The sequence below is a fragment of the Hyperolius riggenbachi genome, chromosome 2 (genome assembly GCF_040937935.1).
Source record: "Hyperolius riggenbachi isolate aHypRig1 chromosome 2, aHypRig1.pri, whole genome shotgun sequence".
Lineage (NCBI taxonomy): Eukaryota > Metazoa > Chordata > Amphibia > Anura > Hyperoliidae > Hyperolius > Hyperolius riggenbachi.
The window spans coordinates 477,369,094-477,396,452 of record NC_090647.1 but is presented as its reverse complement, the minus strand read 5'-3'; the positions used below and the strand labels follow the sequence as shown (position 1 = coordinate 477,396,452).

General features: G+C 42.4%; 1 protein-coding gene and 1 long non-coding RNA gene across 5 annotated transcripts in view; both read right to left on the bottom strand.

Moving 5' to 3' along the window:
* Positions 1-27,359, bottom strand: part of LOC137547082 (uncharacterized) — a 554,567-nt gene that overhangs the window by 262,801 nt on the left and 264,407 nt on the right. The gene's annotated exons all lie outside the window — the stretch shown is intronic.
* The window catches only part of CUX1 (cut like homeobox 1), a 541,156-nt gene that overhangs the window by 262,801 nt on the left and 250,996 nt on the right, over positions 1-27,359 (bottom strand). For all 4 annotated transcript variants that reach the window (XM_068270260.1, XM_068270261.1, XM_068270263.1 and 1 more), the window contains 3 exons: positions 25,726-25,849; positions 17,356-17,432; positions 14,554-14,620 (listed from right to left, as the gene is read on the bottom strand). In XM_068270260.1, the coding sequence (XP_068126361.1) occupies positions 14,554-14,620; positions 17,356-17,432; positions 25,726-25,849 (268 nt within the window). The remainder of the gene's footprint in view (positions 1-14,553; positions 14,621-17,355; positions 17,433-25,725; positions 25,850-27,359) is intronic.

Sequence of the window (27,359 nt, the reverse complement as noted above, 5' to 3'; positions counted from 1 at the left end):
GTTCACACATTTCTGCACTGAAAAGGGAATGATTGGCTCCAGGATGCAAACGCAACATCTGACAGGCAGTGTGTAAGTGGCTACAAAGGACCAAAAAGCCCTCTTACTAAAATGCTATGCAAAACCTGAATAATCGCAAATACTTTCTGTTTTAAGGAGACAAATTTCTGTTTTGCATAGCATTTTAATAAGAAGGCTTTTTGGTCCTTTTTAGCCTCTTACACACTCCTAGGAGTTCTGGTTCACCATGAGCTTGCTGGGTAATCTGTAACCCTGAGTGTCTTACCCCTTAGCTTACAGTGGCAGCAGAGGGATGATTTGCATATTCAGCAGTGATGCATTGTGAGAAACATCTCAGAGCTCACTCCAACCTGATTAAATCGCAAATACCTTCTGTTTTAAGAAGGCAAATTTCTGCTCTGAATAGACAGGATATCAAAAGGAAGTAATGGAAATGAATTCGAACATTGCAGTTCCTGATATTTATATGGCGGTACAAATACTACGTTTACCATGTAGAAAATACTGAAAATTATGGTGGGTTTCAAAGTGACACTGAAGGGAAAATAAGCGTAAAATAAGCGTGTGAGATAATTGTATGTGAAGTACGGAAAATTAATAGAACATAAGTGGCAAAGAAGAGTGTTTCATGTTTTTATTTTCAGTTATATAGCTTTATTAATAACATTGCATCATTCTGTCATATTTGCAGTTTAGAAACCTCTCTCTGTATTTTAAGCTATAAAACAGAGCAGAGCTAATGATCCTTTGAACTTTCCTGCAGTAAAAACTTATCTCAAGCTATCGCTCACTGTTTCCTGTTTAAGTGCCTCAGAAAACAGGACCGAGTTCAACCAAGTTGGGCAAATAGATCAAAAAACTCATTTGCATAGATAACAACTCAAGTGTTTCAACTCGTTCTGTACTGTAAAACATGAGACGTTATTCTTTGCTACTAATGTTCTATTTATTATCTGACCTACACTTATAATTCATTCCCTCAAGTTTATTTCCGCTTCATATTTGCGTTAAAGAACACCCTATATATCCAAGTATCCTATCCTCGCTATCTATCCATATGCCTTCTGTTTCCTGTATGCTTCTAAAATGCAATGCATGCTCTCCCTGTATCTGCTTTAAATAAAAAGTGTTCTCATTTGTAAAGCCTGTTCTTAGTGTAATTGCAAGTTACTTTATAGTTCTAAACACATGCTTTGGATGTTCATGACTCATTAACTGAACAGGAAATCGGAAACTTTAATTACAAATTAACTTTTATTATAGACTCAGCATAATACCACATGTAACAACCATAAAACCACTGTCTTTTATACTCGTTCCAGGAATGCAGTCACCAGTTCAGTATAAGCGTGCGCAACAAAAACATTAGTTCTGTTTTCTCTTTTGCTTATTCTTTAACACCAAAGCACTATGTAACCAAGTAGATCTTCATGATGCAAGGGAATTTTCCTTTACAATGAATGAAGCAAAATTAGAATAAAAGAAGAGCTAACTTCAGCAACTTCGCTTTCAGTATTACAGTACTTGCCTCTGACAGGTCTGATGACCAAAAACAAAACAAGAAATAAAAGCAGCTAGCGTACAATAAAGACAGATACCCTGATAAGCAGTTTTATAGTAGAGTACTCCTATGACCTACGATTTCCTGTTAAACTCGTGAGTATAGCTCACATTTATTTCTTATAAAAGGGAAAGGGAATAAACCTAAATGTTCAGTTGACAAACCGATCAAAAGAGAAACTGGCCCATATGCAATTCAATGTTTCTCCTGAGTTTTCTCCTAGGAAATCATTTTTCTTCTTTGCAATGTAAAAAAAAATACCAAAAAGTGGGTGAAAAGGTACTATTAAAATTACTTGAATTGTTTTTTTTTTTTGCTTTCTGGAGTTTTAAATTCATTTTATTGACAAGATTGAAAATATCTCGTAGGAGAAAACTCAAAAGAAAAAGATAATTGCATACGGCGCACTGTTTAAAATAATCTTTTAGCCTTTTTTTTTTTTTTAAGTAGTAGGATTAGCCATACTATGCCAGGGAAAAAAAACACATATATAAGTAATTACTTGATCTACTTACATAACATGTATTGTACTGTCCACGTTTGGATTTCAGTGAATGGTATATAGTAAATGAAGAGAATCCGGTTCCTGGTGGGAACCATGTCTTTTGCCCACAGTTTAGGCTAAATCCTGATGTCATTTCTGCCCTTTACTTTTTTTTCTTTTCTCCTCCAATCGCCGAGTCACCTCAGCATTGCTTGTAAACACAAGTGAGCAGGGGATCGTGTTTCAAATAGGTAGCTAGGCAGGGAAATACATGGAAGAGGAGGAATATATTATAGATAAAAGGAACCCCCCAGCATGCAACTGTTTGGCACTGACTATTAAAGGGCCAGTGCTCCTTAAGTATGTGATAACTCCAAACCATAACAGCAGAAAAAGTTTTAAAAGTTTTGAATGCAGGATTAGCATCTTTATCTCTTAAAGGGGAACTGAAGAGAGAGGTATATGGAGGCTGTCATGTTTATTTCCTTTTAATCAATACCAGTTGCCTGGCAGCCCTGCTGGTCTATTTCTCTGCAGTAGTATCTGATTAAAACCAGAAACAAGCATGCAGCTAGTCTTGTCAGATCAGACTTATAAGTCTGAACCACTGAAACACCTGATCTGCTGCATGCTTGTTCAGGGGCTATGGCTAATAGTATTAGAGGCAGAGGAGCAGCAGGGCTGCCAGGCAACTGGTATTGTCTAAAAGGAAATAAACATGACAGCCTCCATATACCTCTCTCTTCAGTTCCCCTTTAATACACTCAGACCAGTTGCTGTTGAAATTTGATCTTTATGGTGACAATCCCGCTTTAAATTAAGTTACAAAGTGGTATATGGGATCACTTTCTGTTCCGTTTAACCTGAGATATATTTGTACTGTAACATGGTGAATGAGGCCTAAAGGTGAAAACACACGCACAAAAAATGTCGCCCAAAGAGATCGGCAATCAATCCCTTGGGCGACAGTTTAGGACTGAGTTCTGTGTAGCTACAGTTCAGCATTGTGTTGCTGTTCTGTTTCTATAGAGGAGGGACATGATTCGAGTGGGAGGGGCAAGGAAGAGAGCAATGCGCTCAGCCTGTGGACGTCTGAGATGATCCAGCGACCCAGATCTCTCTGCAATGTATTTGGAGCAGCTCTATACACAAGAGTCTTGATATAGAGGGTCCCGAACGGCCTTAGCAGGGCCATCTCTAATGTTGTCTTACATCTACAAACTTGCTAGCTTCATGTGGTCAGCATATATTGTCGCCACTTTTCTTTACTAGAAGAATCTTACCATGTCAAAGTCACTATTGACAAATGCTTTTTAGTAATGCTGACTCTTCTAACACACAGGTACACTGTTACACACTGGGATTTATTTGACAGGTCATTCAAGTGCAGAATGTAATATTGTTAAATGTTCCTACAATCTGAAGCACAGATCATACACACAACCAATAGGAAACTCCGCTCAGCATCTGTCTTAAAAAAAATAAAAAATGCTGCATTAATAAACATGAAGAACACTTTTACCTCCCACTCTCAAAGACGGAATCAAACAAAGACCAGCTGTATTCATCAATGGATCCTTGTTCTAAGCATAAAGGCTAATTACATTTTATTTTGAGCCTACACATGGAAAACTTTACAGTTGCCATAAGTGGCTTTCTGATATTCCATCCGACACTGGTAATACTGCACAGAGAGAGAAAGAGGAAGAAAAAAAAATCCCTAGATTTGTAACGCTTTCCAAGCCTTGTACCTGCAAGTGTTTCGAAAAGCTCTTTAGAGTTTGTGCATTTTCCCAATGTTGCTTTGAAATTGCAATTCGGGACTTGCCACATTGCTTCGAGATTGTTTTCAGCATAACAACCAATCAGGTAACAGCTGTTATCTTTCCCCTTCAAGTCTGATGCTTTAAAAAGAGGAACTTGAGTGAAAAGGAAAAAAAATCAATACATTGCAAAGTGAGAAGTTAAAAAATAGAACGAAGATCAAGAAATGCGATTTGTGCATTTTGTTTGATCCACAATGAGTTTGCACGTCATCTTTACTACTGGCAGACGAAGAAAAAAAGACAGCACCAACGGCCATTAACTATAACCTCACCCACTAACATTGTGATAGGCTAAAAGGGAGCTAAGAGGGAGATACTAAATGGTTGGCAGTTGGAAACGGACGTAATTTCCCACAATGCAACACTGTTCACAGACAGGAAACTGTCAAGGCCTAAATCCTGACAGCACACTGTGGGAGGGACTTCACCACAATATCAGCAACACAGACCCCCTGATGATCTATATGAGAAGAGGTAAAGTTTTCTCATAGAAAAAGGGGTATCAGCTACTGATAGGGATGAAGTTCCATCCTTGGTTACAGTAACTCTTTAAGCTGATAACGCCTTACAGCTACAAGGTGGCAAAGACCCGCTGCTTATGCCAAGTACCACTGCAATGACATAAAATGTAGTACTAATGTTTATGAGAATAACCTTTTAATAGCTTTACAACCTATCAGATTATTTAAAGATGTTACCAGCTACTATTTGGACTGCACATATAATCAGAAGTGGAGATGAATTTTAGAAAATGAAAATTATCTATTTTACCTTTCACTTTATGGATCTTGTTTAATTAACTTTTTCTCCTGAGTTTTCTCTTAGGAGATAACTTTTTCATTACTTTGAAATTATTATTATTATTTAGTATTTATATAGCGCCGACATATTACGCAGCGCTGTACAGTGTATATATATATATATATTGTCTTAGTCACTAACTGTCCGTCAAAGGAGCTCACAATCTAATCCCTACCATTGCCATATGTCTATATTATGTAGTGTAAGTACTGTAGTCTAGGGCCAATTTTTAGGGGGAGCCAATTAACTTATCTGTATGTTTTTTGGAATGTGGGAGGAAAACGGAGTGCCCGGAGGAAACCCACGCAGACACGGAGAGAACATACAAACTCTTTGCAGATAGTGCCCTGGCTGGGATTCGAACCAGGGACCCAGCGCTGCAAGGCGAGAGAGCTAACCACTACGCCACCAAAAAGTGGGATGAAAAAGTAATATCCAAATTATTTTGAGTGTTTTCTTGGTTGCTGGTGGCTTAAAAGGCATTTTATTGACAAGGTATGAAAATATCACCTAGCAGAAACCTCAGGAGAAAAAGTCAATTGAATAGGGACCAAACTGATTTGATCAGTTTGTTCCTAATAGCCTAGACCTCCACTTAGCAATGTGCCCCTACAATGGTCTGGGACATACATCCTCATTCTCTACCATCCCCGTAGGTTTTAATGGAGCGGTGGCGTCACTAGTCTGTGATGAAATATTGGTATAGTCGTGTTCTTAATGTTAGATGGTCAATAACATGCCTGAATGTTGCTGCATGTCGAGACACGCACAGCTCTTTCCCAGTTACACAACTAAAGAGACATAATGAAACCTAAAAACCATTGCAGTCTTAAAAAAAGATGTCAAGAAGTGAAAGATGTATTTGCATTTCTTAAGAAAAAATAGAAACTAAAACAGGTCACATGCACAAAATGTAATTGTTTTTGAAATACTGGACTTTTGGGAGGCCTCTTATATACTTACATGACATGTAGATCCACTGGATACGTTGCAAATTTTTTGTAGGTGTTCGAATTCAGGAGAATGAATTTGGAAACCCAAGTACTCCTGCACACCACACTTCAGCACCCGAAGCTGTGGACAGGGAAATGGGGAGTTTAGTCACTTGTGACCATGTGGCTCCGATGCTTCCCTCCCAGCTTGGAAGGAGGACGTATCGATGTCTCGAAAGGCGTGGAATGAACTGTAAGAGCGTGAACTCCCTGCGAACCTGTCCACGGCTTCAGGTGCTGAAGTGTAGTGTGTGTGATAATTTAGGTTTATGAAATCATTCTCCTGATTCAAGCACCAACACTATTGGCAATCCTCCTAACATGCACAGGAGGTAGGGAAGCGTCAGCTCAATTAGCAAAAAACCAACAACTGCCCTACAAATCTCAACCCACAGTGGACTTCAAACTTTTTGAAATGATTTGTGTCCCACACAAATAAGTCATGAGTTTTCCAAAATTGATCATCTATGTGCATACTAAATGTAATTGATATGTATCACAGATCAACCTCTGCTGACGAGTAAATAGATTCACACATTAATCTAACACATCAGCCTGGGAATTTCTACTTCTAGCTAAACCCAATTTATGAATCTCTAGAACATTTTCACTCACCAATTATGCTAGGAAACTTACAACTCCAAATTATCTACGTTCATAAATTTTGGGATCAAAATTTGTGATCTATTTAAAATGATCAGATCTATCAAATTTCCCAGTATCAGCTAAATTACAGATGGATGTTCTCCACTCTAATTTTCACCTGCAAAGACCTACATATCACACACATCAACAAATAACATAACCATGAACTATCAACAAACAACACTTTATTATCTGCAATTGCAGAACCATTACATAGAGACAAGTCTTCCCAGTCTTGTTGGTGGAATGCCGAATGTGCAACAGATTTTGCATTTTATCCAGATAGCCTACAATGACAGTTCTGTTTGGGCCAGGTGCCATAAAACATTAGAGACAATGGCAACTGCCCTTCAAAGGCTGTGTACATACAAGGATGTTGTTCTCATGTGGTCACATTTTCCATCTCAACAAACTGATAAACAAATAGAGGCGTATAGGATAGGAAAATGGATAGCAGCTTTCATATCCTCCTGCTGTTAACTTTTAACTTTTTTTTTTACAAAAGCTTTCCCTGCAAGCCTGGATTTGTATGGCCACCTGAGTGGGGTTTTAGTATTTCCTTATTACGTGTTAGGGGAAGTTAACAACTTTCTTTGGCATATGCAATTATCCTATGTGCCATTGGTGGAAGAACAAGGAAGAACATGTTTCACACTTGAAATTAGTCTACAAAAACATTGGCTCTGAATGATCACATGAGGCCAAGAAACTACCCAAACAAGAAAGTTATTCAATGAAAAGAGGAAGCCAAAACACAACTTTGCCCATAAACCCTCTGCCACCTCTAATAGTCCTAATTATTGCAGCACCTTGTACATTCCACTGAAAGATCCCAGACAAGCCTAGCAGCCAGAGGGAGCTGTGCTTATATATGCCCATCTGGCTGCTTGTTCTTGATTGGAAAAGCAGGAACATGTGCACATCACAAAACTCCCTGCAGCCACTAGTTTCAGCTTGGCCCCGCTGCAGGATCTTACAAGCTGCTGCTCTCGAGCTAAATACTCACCACCCGACGGAGGAAGATGGATCCAGCGACGAGCAATCCATGTTCCCTCCTCTGGCAGGTGGGTACACGCAATGTCACACGACCTAGAAACCTGCAAACCCGGAAGTCAAGCGATCATGGTACTTTGCGTGGAGTCGTTGGGGACCCTAAAGAGCCTATCTGCCTTAATGGTCATTTTAGCTGCCCGTTGCTAAACATTGTTTATGTGATCGCATGCCTGTACCCACTGTGCAAGTTTGTGGAAAAGGTCGTTCAAAAAAAATCACTTGTCAAAGGAAAAAAATCAGATAGTGAGAACGACCTTCAGATTTTTGAGATAACGATGCTTGGAGGAGGTGAGCCAAGAAGGACCCTTTTGGTAAAAGTTGTTGATAACTTCCAATAGACTTAAACTGCTGTCTACGGAAATAAAGAGCAAAGCTTTTGCCAAGTGAAGAATTTGTGGTATTAACTGACAGTATTTCGAATAGGAAATACAGGTCAAAGCAGACCACGCCCTCATAAACGCAAATTATACCTAGGTCTAAATGATTAATGTTTAAATATGCCAGGTTTGAAAATAGCCATATCATAAGAACAGATAACTACATCACATCTCTGGAAAGACACACCCAGTACTAATCGGGAGCTATACTGTTTCTTGTTGCACTAGAGGTCCCTCTGAATTTCTGATAAAAAACAATGGTTCTGCAATGTAAATGACAAATTGAGAGAGAGAGAGAGAGAGAGAGAGAGAGAGAGAGAGTGTGAGTGAGTGTGAGTGTGTGTGTTGGTGGGGGGCCCTTCCTCTGAAGTTCCAGTTGAAACAAAGACACCATGCGAGGTGATCTATACTGCCAGACTGCTGAAGAGGAGGGCCAGTGATAGTTGATTTCATTCAAAAAGTTCATTCAAAATCGAAAACAGAACAACAGAACAGGCTGAGAAGATGTGTCTATTCTGTAAACACTGGAACCCTAGCTACTGCTGCAAGCAAGTAAAATACACTGTGTGCCAGAAAAGGGACAGCAATGGTGTAAATACAAATAACTGGGCTCTATATCAAAATAATGAAGGGAGCCACCAGCCTCAGGCATACCTAGGTACCCTCCCATCCCCCTACACAACATACAATGTTGTCATCACTACAACAACCATACATACAGACACATGCCTGTGGAAGCTGTATGAAGGGCATGTCCCCCCAAAAAACGTATTCAAGTACCATTTTCTCTCCTGCAGATTCCTTGACGTTCCTGCTGTGAAACTTCAGGACCTCTGTTTTACCGAGTCAGGGCCCTTTTCCACTAGCTGCGTTTTTGCCAAAAACGCATGCGTTTGCTGATTCTGCAGTGCAGCCTGTTTAAAATAATAATCTTGGATGGCCTTTTCCACTGCTGCGTTCCGATTTAAAAAAAAAAAACGTAAACGCATGTCTGTGCGATTATTATGCATTTTGCGTTTCAATGTAACGTATAGGAACGCATGAAAAATGCATAGAACTGCGTTTTGTATAGATTTAACCACTCGTATCTATTTTTAAACACTTGCCAATGAGAAAAATGTAAACGTAAACTCATAAAAACGCACATCAAAATAGGTCAAAAACACAAACGCATGCGTTTTGCAGTGGATTCCCTGAATTCGGACAGCGGATAGAGAGATTGTTGACATATCTACTTTGCACTGACATATATGGTTAGTACAACGGAATAGGTCTCTGATGCGTACTCCATTGTGATTTGTGTGAAGGTAAGCCATTCTGCCGCGCCACATAATGAATAACACATTTGCTGGATTGCATTTTACCCCAGCAATAGACTCTATGAAAAGGTATATGTGAAAGTATGTCTGCTTCATATCTGTAATTACAAACAAAATCAGAAGAGTCAGTGTAAACCGACCCTAAACACTGGGGGGCTACTGCCTATGGACTCCTATGGACTCCATAGAAATAACTACGGCTATCTTTACCTCAGAAACAGCCTCCTTACACAAATGAAGCTATGCTAGGAGACTATTTTAGATAAAGATATTGGTCACTTGAGTTCTTAAGCATAACACTGTGAAAATAGACAGGTACTCTTTAAAGGATCCAATAAAATAGATCCTTTATTTCTATGGAAAAAAAAGACAACTATGTATTACTTTTATGACTTGCCAGTTATTATTATTGCTTGCGTGACATTTCCTGTGAATTTACTGGAAGACAGAGGCAAGCTGCTTCCCCTCCATTACATGGGCGATAGCTTGTAAATAAAAATCTCTCTTACATTAAACTTATGTGATCTTAATAAAGGTCAATGCGGTTTTTTATGGCTTCTGGGTTAAACTGTAGATATACATTTTATTTTATATTTATATTCCCTAAGGTTACTTGAATCGCAAGAGATATTTTTTAGAGCACTGGCAGATAATGAGAAAATTCAAGTGTGCATTACACCATGACTGAAAATTCTGCAGAGCTTAAGGGTAAGATGCTGACAAATGAGTGAAGAGATGACACCAAAACCAACGAGGTTGATCACCTTTTATATATTTATCTATAATAAAACACGAAAGATAAAGAGGATATCAAGGTCTGGGTAAGGAATAATAGGGGAAAGTAAGCAATAATACACTTAATATCACCCTAAACTCAGTTCAAACCACAGTGGAGATGCCAATCAGATCTTGGTTACAAGAAGGTAAATTGGGCGCACAAGCCGTTCAGTATATTGGGCGCTGTCATAGACCGCAACGTAATACGCAGCTATGGTGGAGCCGATTGTGTCATTTAGGGTTCGGCTAATATATAGCTGAACTTGGGCTAGTGGCGGGGGTCACTTATCGGCACTTGGAGTTTAGCTAACATGTAGCCAAACGCTGGGTAGCAGCAGAGTAATCAGCACTCGGGTTCCTTGGGTGTCGTATGTGGGGGTATGATGCCAGTACTTATTCAGTAAGGAGTCCTTGGCCAAGACTCCCTAACACTGCAAGGTGGACAATTGAGTGCACCCTAAATGGCTGCAGCCCTCAAGCACTTTGAGCCTGACAGATGAAAAGCGCTATACAAATGATACTATTATTAGAAATTACAATTTGGCCTAGGTGGGTTGGGGGGGCTTAGTGTAGGTGGGGGAACCCCTACTCTATCCATTAACACGAACCCACGGAGCTTTGCTATATAGTAGACTAACCCATGGAGCACTGTGGGGTCAATATCAGGAGCTTGGCTATAAACCAGCCAAGTAATAGCTGATACATTGCAGCCAAGCACAAGCTATTGAATAGTTGTATTGCACTGTATTATATACTATTATAGTAGTATTGAACAAGCTGTAATTTGATCTCTCAGCTGTGTCAGCTGGCTGCCAGCGCAGAACAGCTAATTGGTAAACACAGGATGTTAACAGTATGTCTGCTTCTATGAAAGCAGGAAGTAGACACGCTGCAGAGTTATGGCAGAATTTTTTGTGAGCTGTAACAAAGAAATGCTTTTCTTTTTGGGAGGCAGAAAGGAAGTTCTGAATTCAGGTCCGCTTTATAAACAAAATGAAACACAGGCAAACATAAGAAGAGATCAGTGTGAATGGTCCTATGGAAGTCTATGTGCTATGCATATTACCTAAGCTGTACTGATGCGAACATGATGCTTGTATTGGCCAACTGCTGGGTGAAATCTAGTGTTAAGCAGGCCCTCTGTGTACAAATATTATGATCAATGATAGCTGCTGGGCCAATTGGTTGCTTTTGCAATCAGTCTGCATTTACTAAAATGAAAAAAAAATAATGTTGCAAATAACAAAATGCAGCATTCTGGTCAGGATTATGGGCCCCGTAGAAGAGCCGTCTAGAGCTGTGTGCAGTAGGATATTTAAATTGCTAAGCAGCATGTCGATAATCGCATTATATGAGTAAGCATGACGTCTCAGGAAACCACGTCTTGTTCAGGTTTATCTCTGAATGGGCAGGAAACATCTGATGGTTGCCTAGCAACCCTGGAAACCAATGTAACTGACCTGGGGAATTCCATTTATTAGTCTGATAACAACAACAACGATAATAGATGGGTTTTGCTACTGATGAAAATGCTCTTGCACAAAGGCACATTGGTGTTATAATCTAGTCGCAGACATAACATCTTATAATATTCTTTTTTCATTGCTGCCCTTTAGCTTGTAGTCTAAATAAAAATGGACCTTTACAAGTGATAATTATAATAGCTGTCTAATATGTTAAAGCATTACTCTATCCCCAAATATTCTCCACTTCATCATTCACTGGCTTCTTACAGGGGAGCCATACTGGCTTTTATCCAGTATGGCTTCCCTGGTACACAGGTATTTTACAATTCTTTTTAAAGTACCATATCGGTGTTCGCGCGGATCGATTCACGCTCGTCCCCGCGGACGCTGCTAATCAGCGTTTTGTTTGCTCCCATTGTTCTCCCCGCCGATATCGAGCGCCGAATCGATCCGGCGGGGTATCGGACAGGTCGGAAATTATCAATCGAGCCATCAGCGGCTCAATTGATAATTTCAAACGAACCGTGTATGCCCAGCATAAGACAACCAGTTTGCAAAGCTCTATGAGTCTTCAACAGAGCAGATCAGTATCTTCCGGCCTGGCCATACTAGTCAGCAAACAGCTGTGGGACAAACATTTGCATGTTGTTATGGAGCAGGATCTGTTGACCGCACCACTGAGATATGGACCACCCAAACACAGAGTAAGTGACCACGGGTTTTAACTAGCATCCCCCCTAGTGGAGACTATGGACTTCGCTGCCTAGTGCCCACCAGGTTGTGCTTAAGGTAATCCCTCAGTGGTTTGGAGAACAGGAGACACTGCGTTGCGGAGTAAAGAGTCAAGGCGAGGTAACAGAATCAGCAAGCAGAAGTCGTAGTACACTCAGTTTCGAGGTCAGGGCAGGCAGAGTTCAATCACAGACGGGTAGACAAGCAATGGGTCGGGGCAGGCGGAGATCAGACGTAAACAGGAACAGGCCAAGGTAAATCCCGGGTAATCACTCAGAGTAACTGCAGACAGAGTACTAAGTAACACTGCTGGCAAGCTGTACGAACAGACAGCACCAGTGTGCAGGGTTGGGGAGTTTAAATAGGAAGGTAGGATAGAAAGGTGCTGGCACTGCAGCTAAGGGTGCAGGGAGGGTTGCAGGGGTGCAGACCAGGTATCCGGTGCGATGCAGATAGATCAGCGTGCTCAGGCTCAGATAGACATCATATGCAGGTGGAGAAAAAGAGGAGAAATGCCGGCACTGCTGTAAACTGCTTGTTTATTCATAACACACGGTGCAACAACGTGGATTCAAATTTCATGCATATTGAGAGTTAACATACCGGTTTGCTGGTGAAGCTGTGCGGTGGGTGCTGGGGGGTGAGAGCCTAATCCGGGAGGATGGCCGGTAAGCATGACACATGTACAACTAATTAATCATTTATAACTGAACTTAGATTGATGGAACGTGTCATTTTCTAGATGTTATAAAAGATTCCAAAATGACCAACAGGCATTTCATATCATGGATTTATGTAAAACTTTTAGGGCATAGAAATCATTTTAGGGCACGTTTCCACTAACAACGCAAAGAAACTACATCCAATTCACGTCAATGGAGTAGTTTCCATTGGCGTGAATTGACCTACGCGAACCGGCGTGATGCAATACGGGGGAATTTGTGGGTAGCATGCTGCAGTTTTCCACAGCATGCATCCAATTCCCCATAGCCGCCAACGGGAAGCCGCTTGACGCCGCAACCGGTTGTACGGACGACAACCTGATGGGGATGAGAGGCGATGCGACAATCGTCTCGCATGCAAAACGCCACTAGAAAGGAGCCCTAATAGATGGTTTTTCCATGAGGTTTCATTTTCAAAGCACCTGAGCTTTGCTAGTAGGAAGCCTAACATTGTTATATTACTGGCTAGATCAGCCTTTCTCAACCTTTTTACCTTGGAGGAACCCTGTAAATAACTTTTGGATCTCAAGGAACCCCTGCAAACAATTTTTTGGTCTCGAGGAACCCCTACATTTATTTTTCAGGAGGCATGCTCTTAAAGTAGGTTAGGCTGCTAATTTCACTATCTCCTATTACACTGCCACTCATTATACTGTCTCCTGACCCCCCAATTTAGTGCTTCTCGTTACAGTACCACCTATTATAGTGTGCTCTATTATACTTCCCCCCACGATGGGGTAAAATGCCAAGGAACCCCTGCAGAGTCCTCAAGGAACCCTGGTTGAGAAAGCCTGGGCTAGATGAACCCTCTCTGTGTAGCAGAGGAAACAGAGTGGTCCCTCTTGTTTACTCTTCTAGAAAACAAGATATTGGCTTGTCACCCTGCGGCAGTCTTGTATGTAAAATCTAGTAACTTTTAGTAGTTATAGGCTTGAAGCCTGCTAATCTGCAAACACAGTTTACTTTTTTAGCCCATTCTGTAATAGATCCTTTAAGTTCTGGGCCTATATCCTATGCCTAGGTCTAAACATTTCCAGATGACTGTCAAATGGGATGAAGGAATTGGAGACATGATATTAAAGGATACCTGTACTTCTGCCAACATGGATCAAACAGCAATGCTGTACCAGAGCAACTAGATGATTTTCTGAGCCGCTCTGTATACTGGCATGTCCCCTGTACTTTGCACAATTGGAACACTAGGGACACCTAGGCTGTTAGGCATTTTCCCTCTCATCTTTCTCCCAAAGAAGGGAAATTGTGCAGGCTCACATGGACAGAAAGGACAGCCTGGGTGTGTGGTAATGTAGAGAAAAGACAGGAAAAGAGTCTAGGATGGCTCTCTCTATGGTACCAACACACCTGGGCATATAGTAGGTTCAAAGCAACACAGGAAAAAACGTTTAACCATTATATATTTGTCCATATATTTGTAATCATTTACCTAAAAATACCTGGCAAAACTACGCACCCAAAAACAAACAAGCAATGAGAACATGTCCGCTTTAAACCACTACCCTATTATATAACGCTCTACTGATAAGAGGGGCATTTCTCAATGTTACCTAAGATAAATAGAAATTTATGACAACACAGCAGTAAAAGAAATTATATTATTGCCAGAGATTCGTATCTGAAAGATCATACAAAAGCTAATTCCACAACTTAGGAAACGCGACTCTGATTTTACTCCCTTTGTACAGCGCCTTAGAAGTTGATTTTGCTATTTATATGCAGAAATTAAAGACAGGAATATAGAAAATCAATACGAGCTTACTTTGCTGATGTCTCTTCATCATACTTTGCTTTCAGGTCAAATAATGCTGCCTGCGACTTGTCCAAAGCTACAGAACAGAGAAACATGGTGTGAGGGAAACAATATTCTGTATCACACATTGCTCACAGTGGTCTAGCTGCAGTACTTTAAATGTATTTGAATGCAATTCTGTTAGATGGGGCATAACGATCATTGTAAATCACATTTACAGTATTTTTCTGTATCCCATTATGCACGTGTGAACCATTGTATAATGTGAAGAATTGACAAAATTGTGCTTGCTGCCATTACGGTTTAACACCACTTGATACCAGGATGATATCATTTATTGGCTAACTTAGAGATGAATAAACAGTAAGCTTTCGGCCAATAATAAACCTTCATTGGACTTGGTTGCTCACAAAGTCCAACTAAGGCTAATTATTGGCCGAAAGCTTACGGTTTATACATCTCTAAGTTAGCCAATAAATGGTATCATCCTGATTCAAAACTCCACACTTGGATCAGAGACTTTTCAACTGGGCTGCGTTACCCTATTTTACTGCAAGGGGCCATAAAAGCAATGAAAGTCTATGGAGACTTTCACACTTACTGCGGTCCGTTCCTGTGCTCTGGAAGTATCCATGCCGACGCAAGGGCGGCAGTGCTTAATGCTACATACATGGGGCTTCCCCCAGGCGTACATATAATGAAGCCACTGGGAAATTTGGGTGCAGGGTAAAGCCGAAAAACGGCTCACCCTGCTTCTGCACATGTCCCAGCAGCGTTAATTACTATTCCCACTCCAGGTTGCCGTGGATAGTGGGGAAATCCAGCTTATTATGCTTTTTTTATAGCAATTTGTGCTCCATCTTTTCACGGAGGCCAAACTACTGTCTGAGTGCCGTTTTAACTGTAATTCCCACTTTGGCCTGGCGCTATTTTCACTTGATTTGTCCTCCAGCCCCATTCAGGCTGTTGGCTTCCTCTCGGTCCTCCCCGGCCATCTCAATTCTCTGCTAGCTGTCCACCTGAACCTTCCAGTCGCTGCCAGTTGGCCACGTATTGTGCAGCCCGGCCGTGCGCGCACCCCTATTGCCGGAAGCGTTCTGCACCTGCACAGTACTACTGCCCAGTATGCGGTAACAGGCAGCAAAAAAATTATACCTATGACGGCCAATGGAGAATCAAGGTAGCCCAGGAGCACGGCCAGAGAGCTAACGGCCTAAAAGGGACTTGAGGAAGCCCCAGGTATGTATAAATGCACTTTTTTGTTTCAGGTTTCCTTTAAACAGATAAATGAGCCTAACGGCTCTCTCACACTAGAGCCCTTTTTCAGCGTTTCAACGCAAAGTTGAAACTTTGCGTTGACCAAGGTAAAATGAAAGTCCATAGACTTTCATTTTACCTTTTACACCCAACGCTGCATTTCGATGCGTTGCGGTACGACGCACCCAGTACCATTGTATCATCGGGAATCAGCGTTTTCCCGTTGGGTTATTTAATTACTACCGCCACTACTCAGCGTCGCACAGCAACATCTCGACGACATGCCACAGCCTACTCAATGTGTGCAGTAAACGGCTCCTGCACGCGTTGTCTAATGTGAAAGAGGCCTAAGCAGGCTTTACTCACCTCACCAGCCCTAAAAAGCTGGGATAGGTGGGAGTAAAAAAGCAGCCTGCAGGACAAGAGGAGCTAATCAGGGACACATCCAGTAAGCTGCTCCAAGAGCTCTGTGACCAGCATTATCTATGTCTGCCATTGTGTGTGGGTAGGAACGGAGCAGATGTGCCTAAAACCTCAGGAACTGTCTTTTACACTTTAAAATGCAAATCGGAGTTGACCCTGAATGAACCTTCAGGGCAGCCAAACCACAAACCCTTACATATCAGACTATACACATTCACAGCCTAATTTGTCTGACATCAAGCCTAGGTTTGTGCATACAGCCAGGTTCCGCATAAAAGAGCAATGTGCACGACACCTTTTGTCGCTCTACTTCAAGTTCTGTTTGCTGGAAAATGACACCCTTGGTAGGATTAACTGTAACAAATAGTAATTGTGGTTATACCACAGAGCAGTACTGGCGTCTGTGCCAAGTGCAAGTCCACAGGATGCGTCACACCCTCTAGGTAGGCCAAAAGCCCTGATTTCACACATATAGGTAGAAGTATTTCAACATACAGTATAAAATGGCATATTTATTAACATGCACTTTATTTTTTGGATCATAATACACTCCTGACCACAAGACGCACCTAGGTTTAGAAGGCAAAGATCAAGGGGAAAAAAATACTAAACCTGGTGGTGTGTCCATGGTGCAATGGTGTCTTGCAGATCTTCTCCCCCAATTCCCCTCCCTCCAATGATTATTTCCCCTTTGTAATGCTTGTGCCCCCTTATGTCCAGCTTGTGTCATGGTGCAGAGTAAAGGCACAGTGGAAGCAGCAGCTGTCTCACCTGCTTCGGTGCTGGCTTCCCGTGAGGGAAAGAAGATGTCACTTGTTGCGTGGAGGCACCTGGAGCAGGTGAGATTCTTCGCTGCACATTACTTTGCACACTGATGGAGCACAGAACAGGGAGTCCCTGATATCGTAATCATGGCGGTTTGTATAGGAAGTGCACATAAGTCAGGGACTCCCTGTATTCCCTGAATTTTTCTCCTCACTTTTGAGGTAGAAAAATTGCGTCTTATGGTCCAAAAAAAATACTGTTGGTGAAAACCGGCAACACAAAGCACTCATCTGGCGATTTATTACCCATAAAGAGCAGTCTTATAAAACACTTCCCCTGCCCAATGAAATCACAAAGGCTCCAGACCTGTCTGTAGAACTTGAACTCGGTGTTCAGTCTCTTCCAGTTTGGAAGACGTAGACATCTGGGTCTCTTGTAGCTTTCTGAAAGAAAATGAATTGTGTTTTTTTGAATTGTGAGCATAAATACTGCTTGAGCGTCACTTAAAATAAAAGGCACCAAAGAAACGTGTTTTCTCGGGTGCTCATTATGAGAACATAATACAAAAGTTAAAGTGATTATTGGATTTTTTTTTTCAGTCTGCTCTATACCCCTGTGAATAATCACCCTGTTCTTCTGCTTGATGTAACCGACTGACATTGTGCCCTATGCCTAAAAAACAGTAGTTTCTTTTCAGACATTAGGCTCAACCTGTTGTGCTGGCAACCTGCATCACTTCAGAGCGGTTGTGTGTTCTGAGCTGATTAGAAACAACACCTGGTCTCCCAGAACGCTCTGGGTAGAGAATTCCGCATAGCTAAACAGCCTAGTCTGTTACATCACTGGGAGGGTGGGGCTATATACCAATATACAGTACAGCAATGTATAGCTATAGGAAGTATTTCTGATGCTGAAACCAGAGAAAAATTAACAAAGAAGTGGGTATCCAGAGGGCCCTTTCACACTGGGGCGGTGCAGTGCATAAAATTGACACACTGCTACCGCACTTCAATGCAAACTTATGGGGGAAAACACATTACCTGTGTCGCTGTGTGGTCCGCCAGAAGTCCTCGATCTGACACGGCCCCAAAACTATGTTACCGCGTGACCTGCGTTGGCCAAGAAGTCATGTTAGTCTATGGCGACACTGGGCTTTTTCAACTATTTCTGCAGTGCACATGATCGCTTGGCCGACAGGAAGTGAGCATCACTTCCTGCTTGGCCAGATGTCACTGCGCTGCCTCTTTAACCTCCTTAGCGGTAACCCCGTGTGTGACACGGGGTAAGCCGCCGGAGGGTGCCGCTCAGGCCCTGCTGGGCCGATTTACATAATTTTTTTTTTTGCTGGACGCAGCTAGCACTTTGCTAGCTGCGCCAGCACCCCGATCGCCGCCGCCGTGCGCCCGGTCGCCGCTATCCGGTGCAGCGCGCGCCCCCCCCCCCAGCCCCCTGGCCAATCAGTGCCAGGCAGCACCAAGGGGTGGATCGGGTCTCCCAATGACGTCCCGACGTCGCTGACGTCATTCCGCCCCGTCGCCATGGCGACGGGGGAAGCCCTCCAGGAAATCCCGTTCTTTGAACGGGATTTCCTGATCGCCTATCGCCGGAGGCGATCGGCGGGGCTGGGGGGATGCCGCTGAGCAGCGGCTATCATGTAGCGAGCCCTGGGCTCGCTACATGATTTAAAAAAAAAATTTTTTTTTGAAAACTGCTGCGCTGCCCCCTGGCGGTATTTTTCATACCGCCAAGGGAGTTAAGTCACATGGGCATGCATGGGGAGGTAGCATAGAGCTGTCAGATGTCTGCTGACTGAAAGTCTACTATGGCTGTTACTTTCTGATTGTGGAGTGCTGCTTCAGTGTCACTGGGGGGAAATGAGCAGGCATCTAGACTTTGCTCAGGAGGACACAGGGATATATGGATCAGTCCAGCAGGTACTTCCTTTTATTTTTTCAAAAACAGTTTTTGAAAAACTTTCTTGCATATAAATCATTTTAACATCCCCACTGACTTTCCATTACTCACCTGCAATGCTCATAAGAAGCTGCATATGTAAACAGACGAGGGAATCCTAATATAAAAGCATTGATTCTAGCACTGGGTGGAAGACTCACAACCCTACTTAAATATAACAGCATGAAGGTAATTCACCCACTAGCTTCCCAAATGAAATACTACTGTAGAGAAAGATAGAATAAAGCACTGTGACATGCTATCCTGAGCTTCCTGTAATCAGACAGAGGATGAGTGTGTCAGACAGGACACGTCACTGAGATTCCCCAGCAATCTGAGAAGCTGCTGTCTGCACAGGGTGACAGCACAGAGTGTTCCCTGTTCACTTGCTGCTCGCTTCATAACAAACATGGATACTGTGCACAAGGTAATGGACAACCCCGGGCAAGGGTGAAGCCCCATTCTGTAGTAAGCAGTGTTACTTCATCTAGATTGAATAGTCAAATTAGACAAAAAATAAAATCTTCTATGAACTCACCATACTCCTAACTGAATACCTTGGGGTGTCTTCTTTCTAGAATGGGGTCACTTGTGGGGTTCCTATACTGCCCTGGCATTTTAGGGGCCCTAAACCGTGAGGAGTAGTCTTGAAACCAAATGCCGCAAAATGACCTGTGAAATCCTAAAGGTACTCATTGGACTTTGGGCCCCTTAGCGCACTTAGGGTGCAAAAAAGTGCCACACATGTGGTACCGCCGTACTCAGGAGAAGTAGTATAATGTGTTTTGGGGTGTATTTTTACACATAACCATGCTGGGTGGAAGAAATAGCTCTGTAAATGACAATTTTTTGATTTTTTTTTTTTACACACGATTGTCCATTTACAGAGATATTTCTCCCACCCAGCATGGGTATATGTAAAAATACACCCCAAAACACATTATACTACTTCTCCTGAGTACGGCGATACCACATGTGACACTTTTTTTGCTGCCTAGGTGCGCTAAGGGGCCCAACATCCTATTCACAGGTCATTTTTAGGTATTTGTTTTCTAGACTACATGGGCAGCACGGTGGCGTAGTGGTTAGCTCTCTCGCCTTGCAGCGCTGGGTCCCTGGTTCGAATCCCAGCCAGGGCACTATCTGCAAAGAGTTTGTATGTTCTCTCCGTGTCTGTGTGGGTTTCCTCCGGGCGCTCCGGTTTCCTCCCACATTCCAAAAACATACAGATAAGTTAATTAGCTCCCTCTAAAATTGGCCCTAGGCTACAGTACTTACACTTCATAATATAGACATATGGCAATGGTAGGGATTAGATTGTGAGCTCCTTTGAGGGACAGTTAATGACAAGATATATACTGTATATACACTGTACAGCGCTGCGTAATATGTCGGCGCTATATAAATACTAAATATCACGGTTAAGGGCCCCTAAAATGCCAGGGCAGTATAGGAACCCCACAAGTGACCCCATTTTAGAAAGAAGACCCCAAGGTATTCCGTTAGGTGTATGGTGAGTTCATAGAAGATTTTATTTTTTGTCACAAGTTAGTGAAAAATGACACTTTGTGAAAAAACAATAAAAATCAATTTCTGCTAACTTTTGACAAAAAATAAAATCTTCTATGAACTCGTCATACACCTAACAGAATACCTTGGGGTGTCTTTTTTCTAAAAAGGGGTCACTTGTGGGGTTCCTATACTGCCCTGGCATTTTACGGGCCCAAAACCGTGAGTAGTCTGGAAACCAAATGTCTCAAAATGACTGTTCATGGGTATAAGCATCTGCAAATTTTGATGACAGGTGGTCTATGAGGGGGCGAATTTTGTGGAACCGGTCATAAGCAGGGTGGCCTTTTAGATGACAGGTTGTATTGAGCCTGATCTGATGGATAGGAGTTCTAGGGGGCTGACAGGAGGTGATTGATGGGTGTCTCAGGGGGTGGTTAGAGGGGAAAATAGATGCAATCAATGCACTGGGGAGGTGATCGGAAGGGGATCTGAGGGGGATCTGAGGGTTTGGCCGAGTGATCAGGAGCCCACACGGGGCAAATTAGGGCCTGATCTGATGGATAGGTGTGCTAGGGGGTGACAGGTGGTGACAGGAGGTGATTGATGGGTGTCTCAAGGTGTGATTAGTGGGGGGAATAGATGCAAGCAATGCACTGGCGAGGTGATCAGGGCTGGGGTCTGAGGTTGTGGGCGGGTGATTGGGTGCCCTAGGGGCAGATAGGGGTCTAATTTGATGGGTAGCAGTGACAGGTGGTGACAGGGGGTGATTGATGGGTAATTAGTGGGTGTTTAGAGGAGAGAACAGATGCAATGCATTTGGGAGGTGATCTGACGGCGGGTCTGCAGGCGATCGGATGGTGTGGGTGGGTGATGAGATTGCCTGCAAGGGGCAGGTTAGGGGCTGATTGATGGGTGGCAGTGACAGGGGGTGATTGATGGGTGGCAGTGACAGGGGGTGATTGATAGGTGATTGACAGGTGATCAGTGGGTTATTACAGGGAAGAACAGATGTAAATAATGCACTGGCGAATTGATAAGGGGGGGTCTGAGGGCAATCTGAGCGTGTGAGCGGTTGATTGGGTGCCCGCAAGGGGCAGATTAGGGTCTAATCTGATGGGTAACAGTGAAAGGTGGTGATAGGGGGTGATTGATGGGTAATTAGTGGGTGTTTAGAGAAGAGAACAGATACACTTGGGAGGTGATCTGACGGCGGGTTTGCGGGCGATCTAATGGTGTGGGTGGGTGATCAGATTGCCCGCAAGGGGCAGGTTAGGGGCTGATTGACAGGTGATCAGTGGGTTATTACAGGGAAGAACAAAATTGATAAGGGGGGGTCTGAGGGCAATCTGAGCGTGTGGGCGGGTGATTGGGTGCCCGCAAGGGGCAGATTAGGGTCTGATCTGATAGGTAACAGTGACAGGTGGTGATAGGGGGTGATTGATGTGTGATTGATGGGTAATTAGTGGGTCTTTAGAGAAGAGAACAGATGTAAACAATATATTTGGGAGGTGATCTGACGGCGGGTTTGTGGGCGATCTAATGGTGTGGTTGGGTGATCAGATTGCCCGCAAGGGGCAGGTTAGGGGCTGATTGTTGGGTGGCAGTGACAGGGGGTGATTGATGGGTGATTGACAGGTGATCAGGGGGGATAGATGCATACAGTACACAGGGGGGAATCTGAGGGGTGTGGGGGGGGGGGTGATCAGGAGTCCCCAGGGGGTAGTTTAGGGAATTTAAAAAAAATAGCGTTGACAGATAGTGACCGGGAGTGATTGATGGGTTATTAGGGGGATGATTGGATGCAAACAGTGGTCTGGGGGGCGGGCGGGGGGGTCTGCGGGGTGCTGTGGGCGATCAGGGGGCGGGGGGGCAGATCAGTGTGTTTGGGTGCAGACTAGGGTGGCTGCAGCCTGCCCTGGTGGTCCCTCGGACACTGGGACCACCAGGGCAGGAGGCAGCCTGTATAATACACTTTGTATACATTACAAAGTGTATTATACACTTTGTAGCGGCGATCGCGGGGTTATCAACCCGCCGGCGCTTCCGAACGGCCGGTGGGTTGTCGTCGCGGGTGGGCGGAGCCAGTTGCCGGGGAAGCGCGCGTCATCAATGACGCGATCGCTCCCCCGGCATCCCGAAAGGACGCAACACCCTTGGGCGTATTGCGGTCCTTTCGGCGTCTCCTTTGCCGCCGCCCATCGGCTGTGGGCGGTCGGCAAGTGGTCAAGTACAAAATAATACTTTCAGTTCCGTAGACTGTGAGGTCAAACAGATCCTCAAATTATGCGCTGTATTTGATGTAATATCAAAAATTTTTGTTGCAATCAACACCATCTAGATTCTGTCACTGCAAAATACTGTTTATTAATAAGCAGTTTTGCATTACACTGAATCCTTGGAAGGAGGATCTATTAGACCTCTCAACCAGCGCTTTTTTTTAAAAAAAAAACATTTAGATTTCTTGACTATAAGAATGTCACACTAGTGCCTCCCGTTATATCGCCCCCAACATTTCCAAAATTATTTATATTTTGTATTTCCTGAAACTCGGCTGATCTGTAATGATAATAAATTAGGATGCTATTCTTATTTCACATTTTGTTTTGTGTTCATCACACCATATCAAAGCATTAGCAGCTTCAATAGAGTTATCTCGTTTGAGATAAGGGCACTGCTTTTAACCTCAGTCAGCAGAACTCGTGCTATAAATCCTTGGAATGCTTTCATCTCTCTTTACTAGCAGAAAATATAGAAACTGAAAGCGGAAGTCCTCTGTTATTGTCTCACACTGTCCTCTTTATTGACAAGTGGCCAAAAATACACATTACTGCAGTACTAATTAGAAGAAACGAAATGTAACAAATAAGAAAAGAAAATTGACCAGGAGCACTTGCAAGCCTCTAAATAGATTGGCTGCTAAAGGGTTAACAGTTAATGAAAAGATCCTTGAAGCAATCTGAGCTTGACAATGACAGTTACAGAACGGATGATTATAATTCATCTAATCTATAATTTATATGTAATACAATAGGTGTAGTGATATGAATTCTACATGGCACATAATACAATTTTGGTCCACATGCTTTCATAGGATCAAGATCGTCGTCTGTCATTCTAATGTTTCTTGGGGCTTCAAGGACAACTGTGAAAAAAAAGATTACTAGAATGCATTCTTCAAAGGTTCTAAGATCAATCCCAAGCTGAACCAGCAGTATGAACAGCCAGTCATAAAGCATCTAAAACCGGCCATACTGTTGCCAGTTTCTCCCTTCACCCAACATTTATCCAGTATTTGGTGCATGCTGGGTGTCACTATTCATGTTTGTGTCCACAAGGAGGAAGGAGGCTGGAGAAAACCTTTCAGCTACAGAAATACTGACACTTCTCTAAAGCGGTCCACCTACATTGCACGCTTTCCATCTTACATGCAGATGTTTCTTACAGTTCTGTAGAAATATCTGCCCTATTATGTTAACCTGGGGATCACACAAATACCGCAGTTTGCCACTTTCATAGCTAAACTATACTAGTCTTAATTCCGTATTAGTTTTTGGAATGCTTACAGAATGGTTAATGTTATAAAGAGTCACCATAATGACATATAGTAGAATGCAGGATATTATTCAGGATACCCAATTGTATTTTCCTGGTTTCAGCATCACAAACACTTCCTATATCTATATTTTTCTGTATATCCGTATGCAACCCTGCCTTCCCAGTGATGCTTAGCTTAGGCTGTTTAGCGATGCAGAATTCTCCTGTCAGATCATTCTGGGAGGTTTTTTTGTGCTGGCTTTGGAACTCTCAGTAAATGAACATTCCTCAGAGAAGCACCTGACAGGACTAAAACTTTCAGAATCTAAACCAGGGTGGGGAAAGGGTGAGAAAAGATTTTATGGTGGGCAAACACTGACTATATAATTTATCACTGCATACTGCAAAAAATAAGCAATTTTATTCATTACATTATTTTCGCCACAGTTCCTCTTAATTACTTGTGATAAAAGCTTGGTTTAAGGACATGTAAACATATTATCTGTAATATTCCAGTTGGACATGCTCACAGTTTCAGTAAAAGACAGTGTAAGGGAGTTTTTTCTAACCTTTTACTAAAGGCATCTTGGCTTACCTCACCATAATCTTGTGTTGCACAGCTCAGGGCCTACTAAGTCTATCTTGACAATTTATTTATATATATATACATTTTAAAGGTTCTTAAAAATCAGCTTCATGTGGTAATCGTGAAAAAAAAAATGTACTTTACCCCTATCTCTCTCACTCAACACAAAGCCATCCTCACACTGGGAAAAAAAAAATCCTATTAGCATTCTCCACCAGGTGGCCACGTAACAGCCCCCGTGCTCAGACTGTCATGTTCTGTCCTGCTTCCCCTGGAGGCATGACAGTCCAAACCACACCCCCTTGAATATTCTACAAGGTCCTGCTGCAGGGAGGCTGAGGAGCAGTTTGGGCCATGCTTGGCCACACAATGCAATACAGGCACTGTGTCCAGAGATGCAGCACTTGGTCTTTAGCGAGGACGGGGAAGAGGAAAATGGGCAAGGTGGAAAACAGAAAGTGTGTGTGCGTGTGTGTTTATACACTATCACAAAAAAATTATAACATTAAAATAAATACAAATATACATTTATCTTAGAGTCAAATGCAGTATTAATTGTCTCCATTGCATATTCATATATTAATTTTCCCCTTTGTAGCTGTCACTTACAGTAATTAGTAAAAAGCTGACAGATCTGACATATTTTGGACTAGTCAAAATCCTCATTGGAGAGTCTAGTTATTACCTTTTATTCTTTACAAAAGCACTCACTGGAAAGGATCTACACAAAGATGCCTGCCAACCTCCATACTCGTTTGCACATTATTTTGTACAAACAACTGCCACTCAGTAAGTGCTTTCGTAAATTTACAAAATAACTGAGAATCCCCTATGAGGAGATAAACCTGTCAGATCGGTCACATGTTCAATCTGTACTGTAAGTGACAGCAACATAGGAAAAGGGTAATTAACAGTGCATTCTTCTCTAAAAGGAAAAGTACATTTTAAATGTATGTATTTTACATTTTATAATGTTTCACAATAGTGGTCCTTTAAGCCTATCTAAGCAATTTATTTTAATATTTTTATTTCTAAATATAGACCTAAAATGTAAATGAGCAAAACTGCCTTTGAGCACATCATCATCGCACATAGACATGCAGTAGATTTACACAGAATCAATCTAGATCTATTTGGCATTCAGCCCTCACCTCTCCTTCTCAGCAAAGTCATTTTGTAACTTTTGTTCTTTCTCCAGAGCCAGATTTTCCGCCTGGTTCTTCAGGTTCTGTTCATATTCCCGGATTTTCTCTCTAAGTGCTTTTATTGTAACCTCTGTAGAAAAACAATTGGGAGAAAATGTGTTTACATACCTCGCTGTGGTTATATAATACAAGGCTTTCTTTACCCTGTAGGATCAGTGTGTTTTAAACTCCATCTCTTCAACTCTGACACAAAATCAATAGATATGAGTCCCTTCGGAGACCTTTTACTCCCTAAATGTTAAATTGAACTTTAAACGTTTCAGTTGAGAAGGATCAATGGATTTTGCTGGGAAACAGAGCCAGGGTTTCTGCAACATGCCTGAAAAGGAGAAAATCAATGCGAAAACATAATATCACCTTATTGAACAGTTTCAAATTATCTCTCTGTTGAGCTGGGATTAATAAAGTCTCAGTGTGGGTTAAAGCGTGAATTAACACGTGGAACCGTTTATTCATTTTTCTCTGCACATTAGGACATTAATTTCCCGTAGCCTCCGCGAGAATGATGAATGCTCCGCATGCCTCTCTGCTTCTGCTCCAGCCATTTGCATATTTCTTGGATAGCATTGTGATGTAAATCAATTAAATTCACTGTAAAGCCTTTGGACATGTACAATTAAAGAACCACACAGGATGAAACATGGAACATTACTGGATCAGCAGTCTGACCAGATTCCTGCTCGTGTAATTGCGATGGGAGGCCGCTTCTGTATTTATAGCGTTACGCTACAAACCCACACGCATAGAGTTTTATTGCCAGCATCTGAAATGATCGCGGTAAAGAAATTGCAAAAGGATCTAAAGGGATCGTTTTGTTGCTTTAGGGCTGTTTTTCACTAGGTAACGCAATCGTAATCACGCTGAGATTGCATTTCTTTTCAATTTCTACTGCCGCAATTGGGCCGCGGTTTACGGCGCAATTGCGTTGCGTTTTCAATTTGTGTTAGTGAAAATTAACCGGAGCAGAGAAATTGCAAAATCACAGGGAAATGTGCATAGTGGTGCAATAGCTATACGATTTTTGTGCGCTCCTGTACAGAATCGCACTGCGGCAGGAGGACAAACGATGAAAAATGTGCCGTAAAAAGATCGCACTAATGGAAACCGTCATCACTGTTTCTATTGACTTTTTTGTACCTAGCGATCCACTTGCAATTGGGATTGGCAGGCAAAATGCTGGCAGTGGAATGGGGTCCTCAGGGTTGTTTTATATTACAGAAACCCAGTGCGATTTCACAATGCGTTTTTTTTCCTGAGATTGCGTTTTGAAATTGTTACTGGCTGCTAGGAATACGGTATAAAGAGAAATGCAGAACAAATGCAACATGCAGGACGTTTCTGATCAGGCAAGATCCAATCGCAAACGGATCGTACTAGGCTGAAAGGGCTGCAGTGATTTTTTATTATTTTGCTGGTGTCCTGTGGCCACGATTGATGATTTATGATGATTTTTCGTAGACAGGGCTATTATTGGATCGGAAATTTTACCACAACAGAAAATTGCACCATAAATGGGCACCTTACAGATGGGCAACTGACCGCCGCTGTGCATGAGGTTTACTGCTGGGATCCACGGCGTC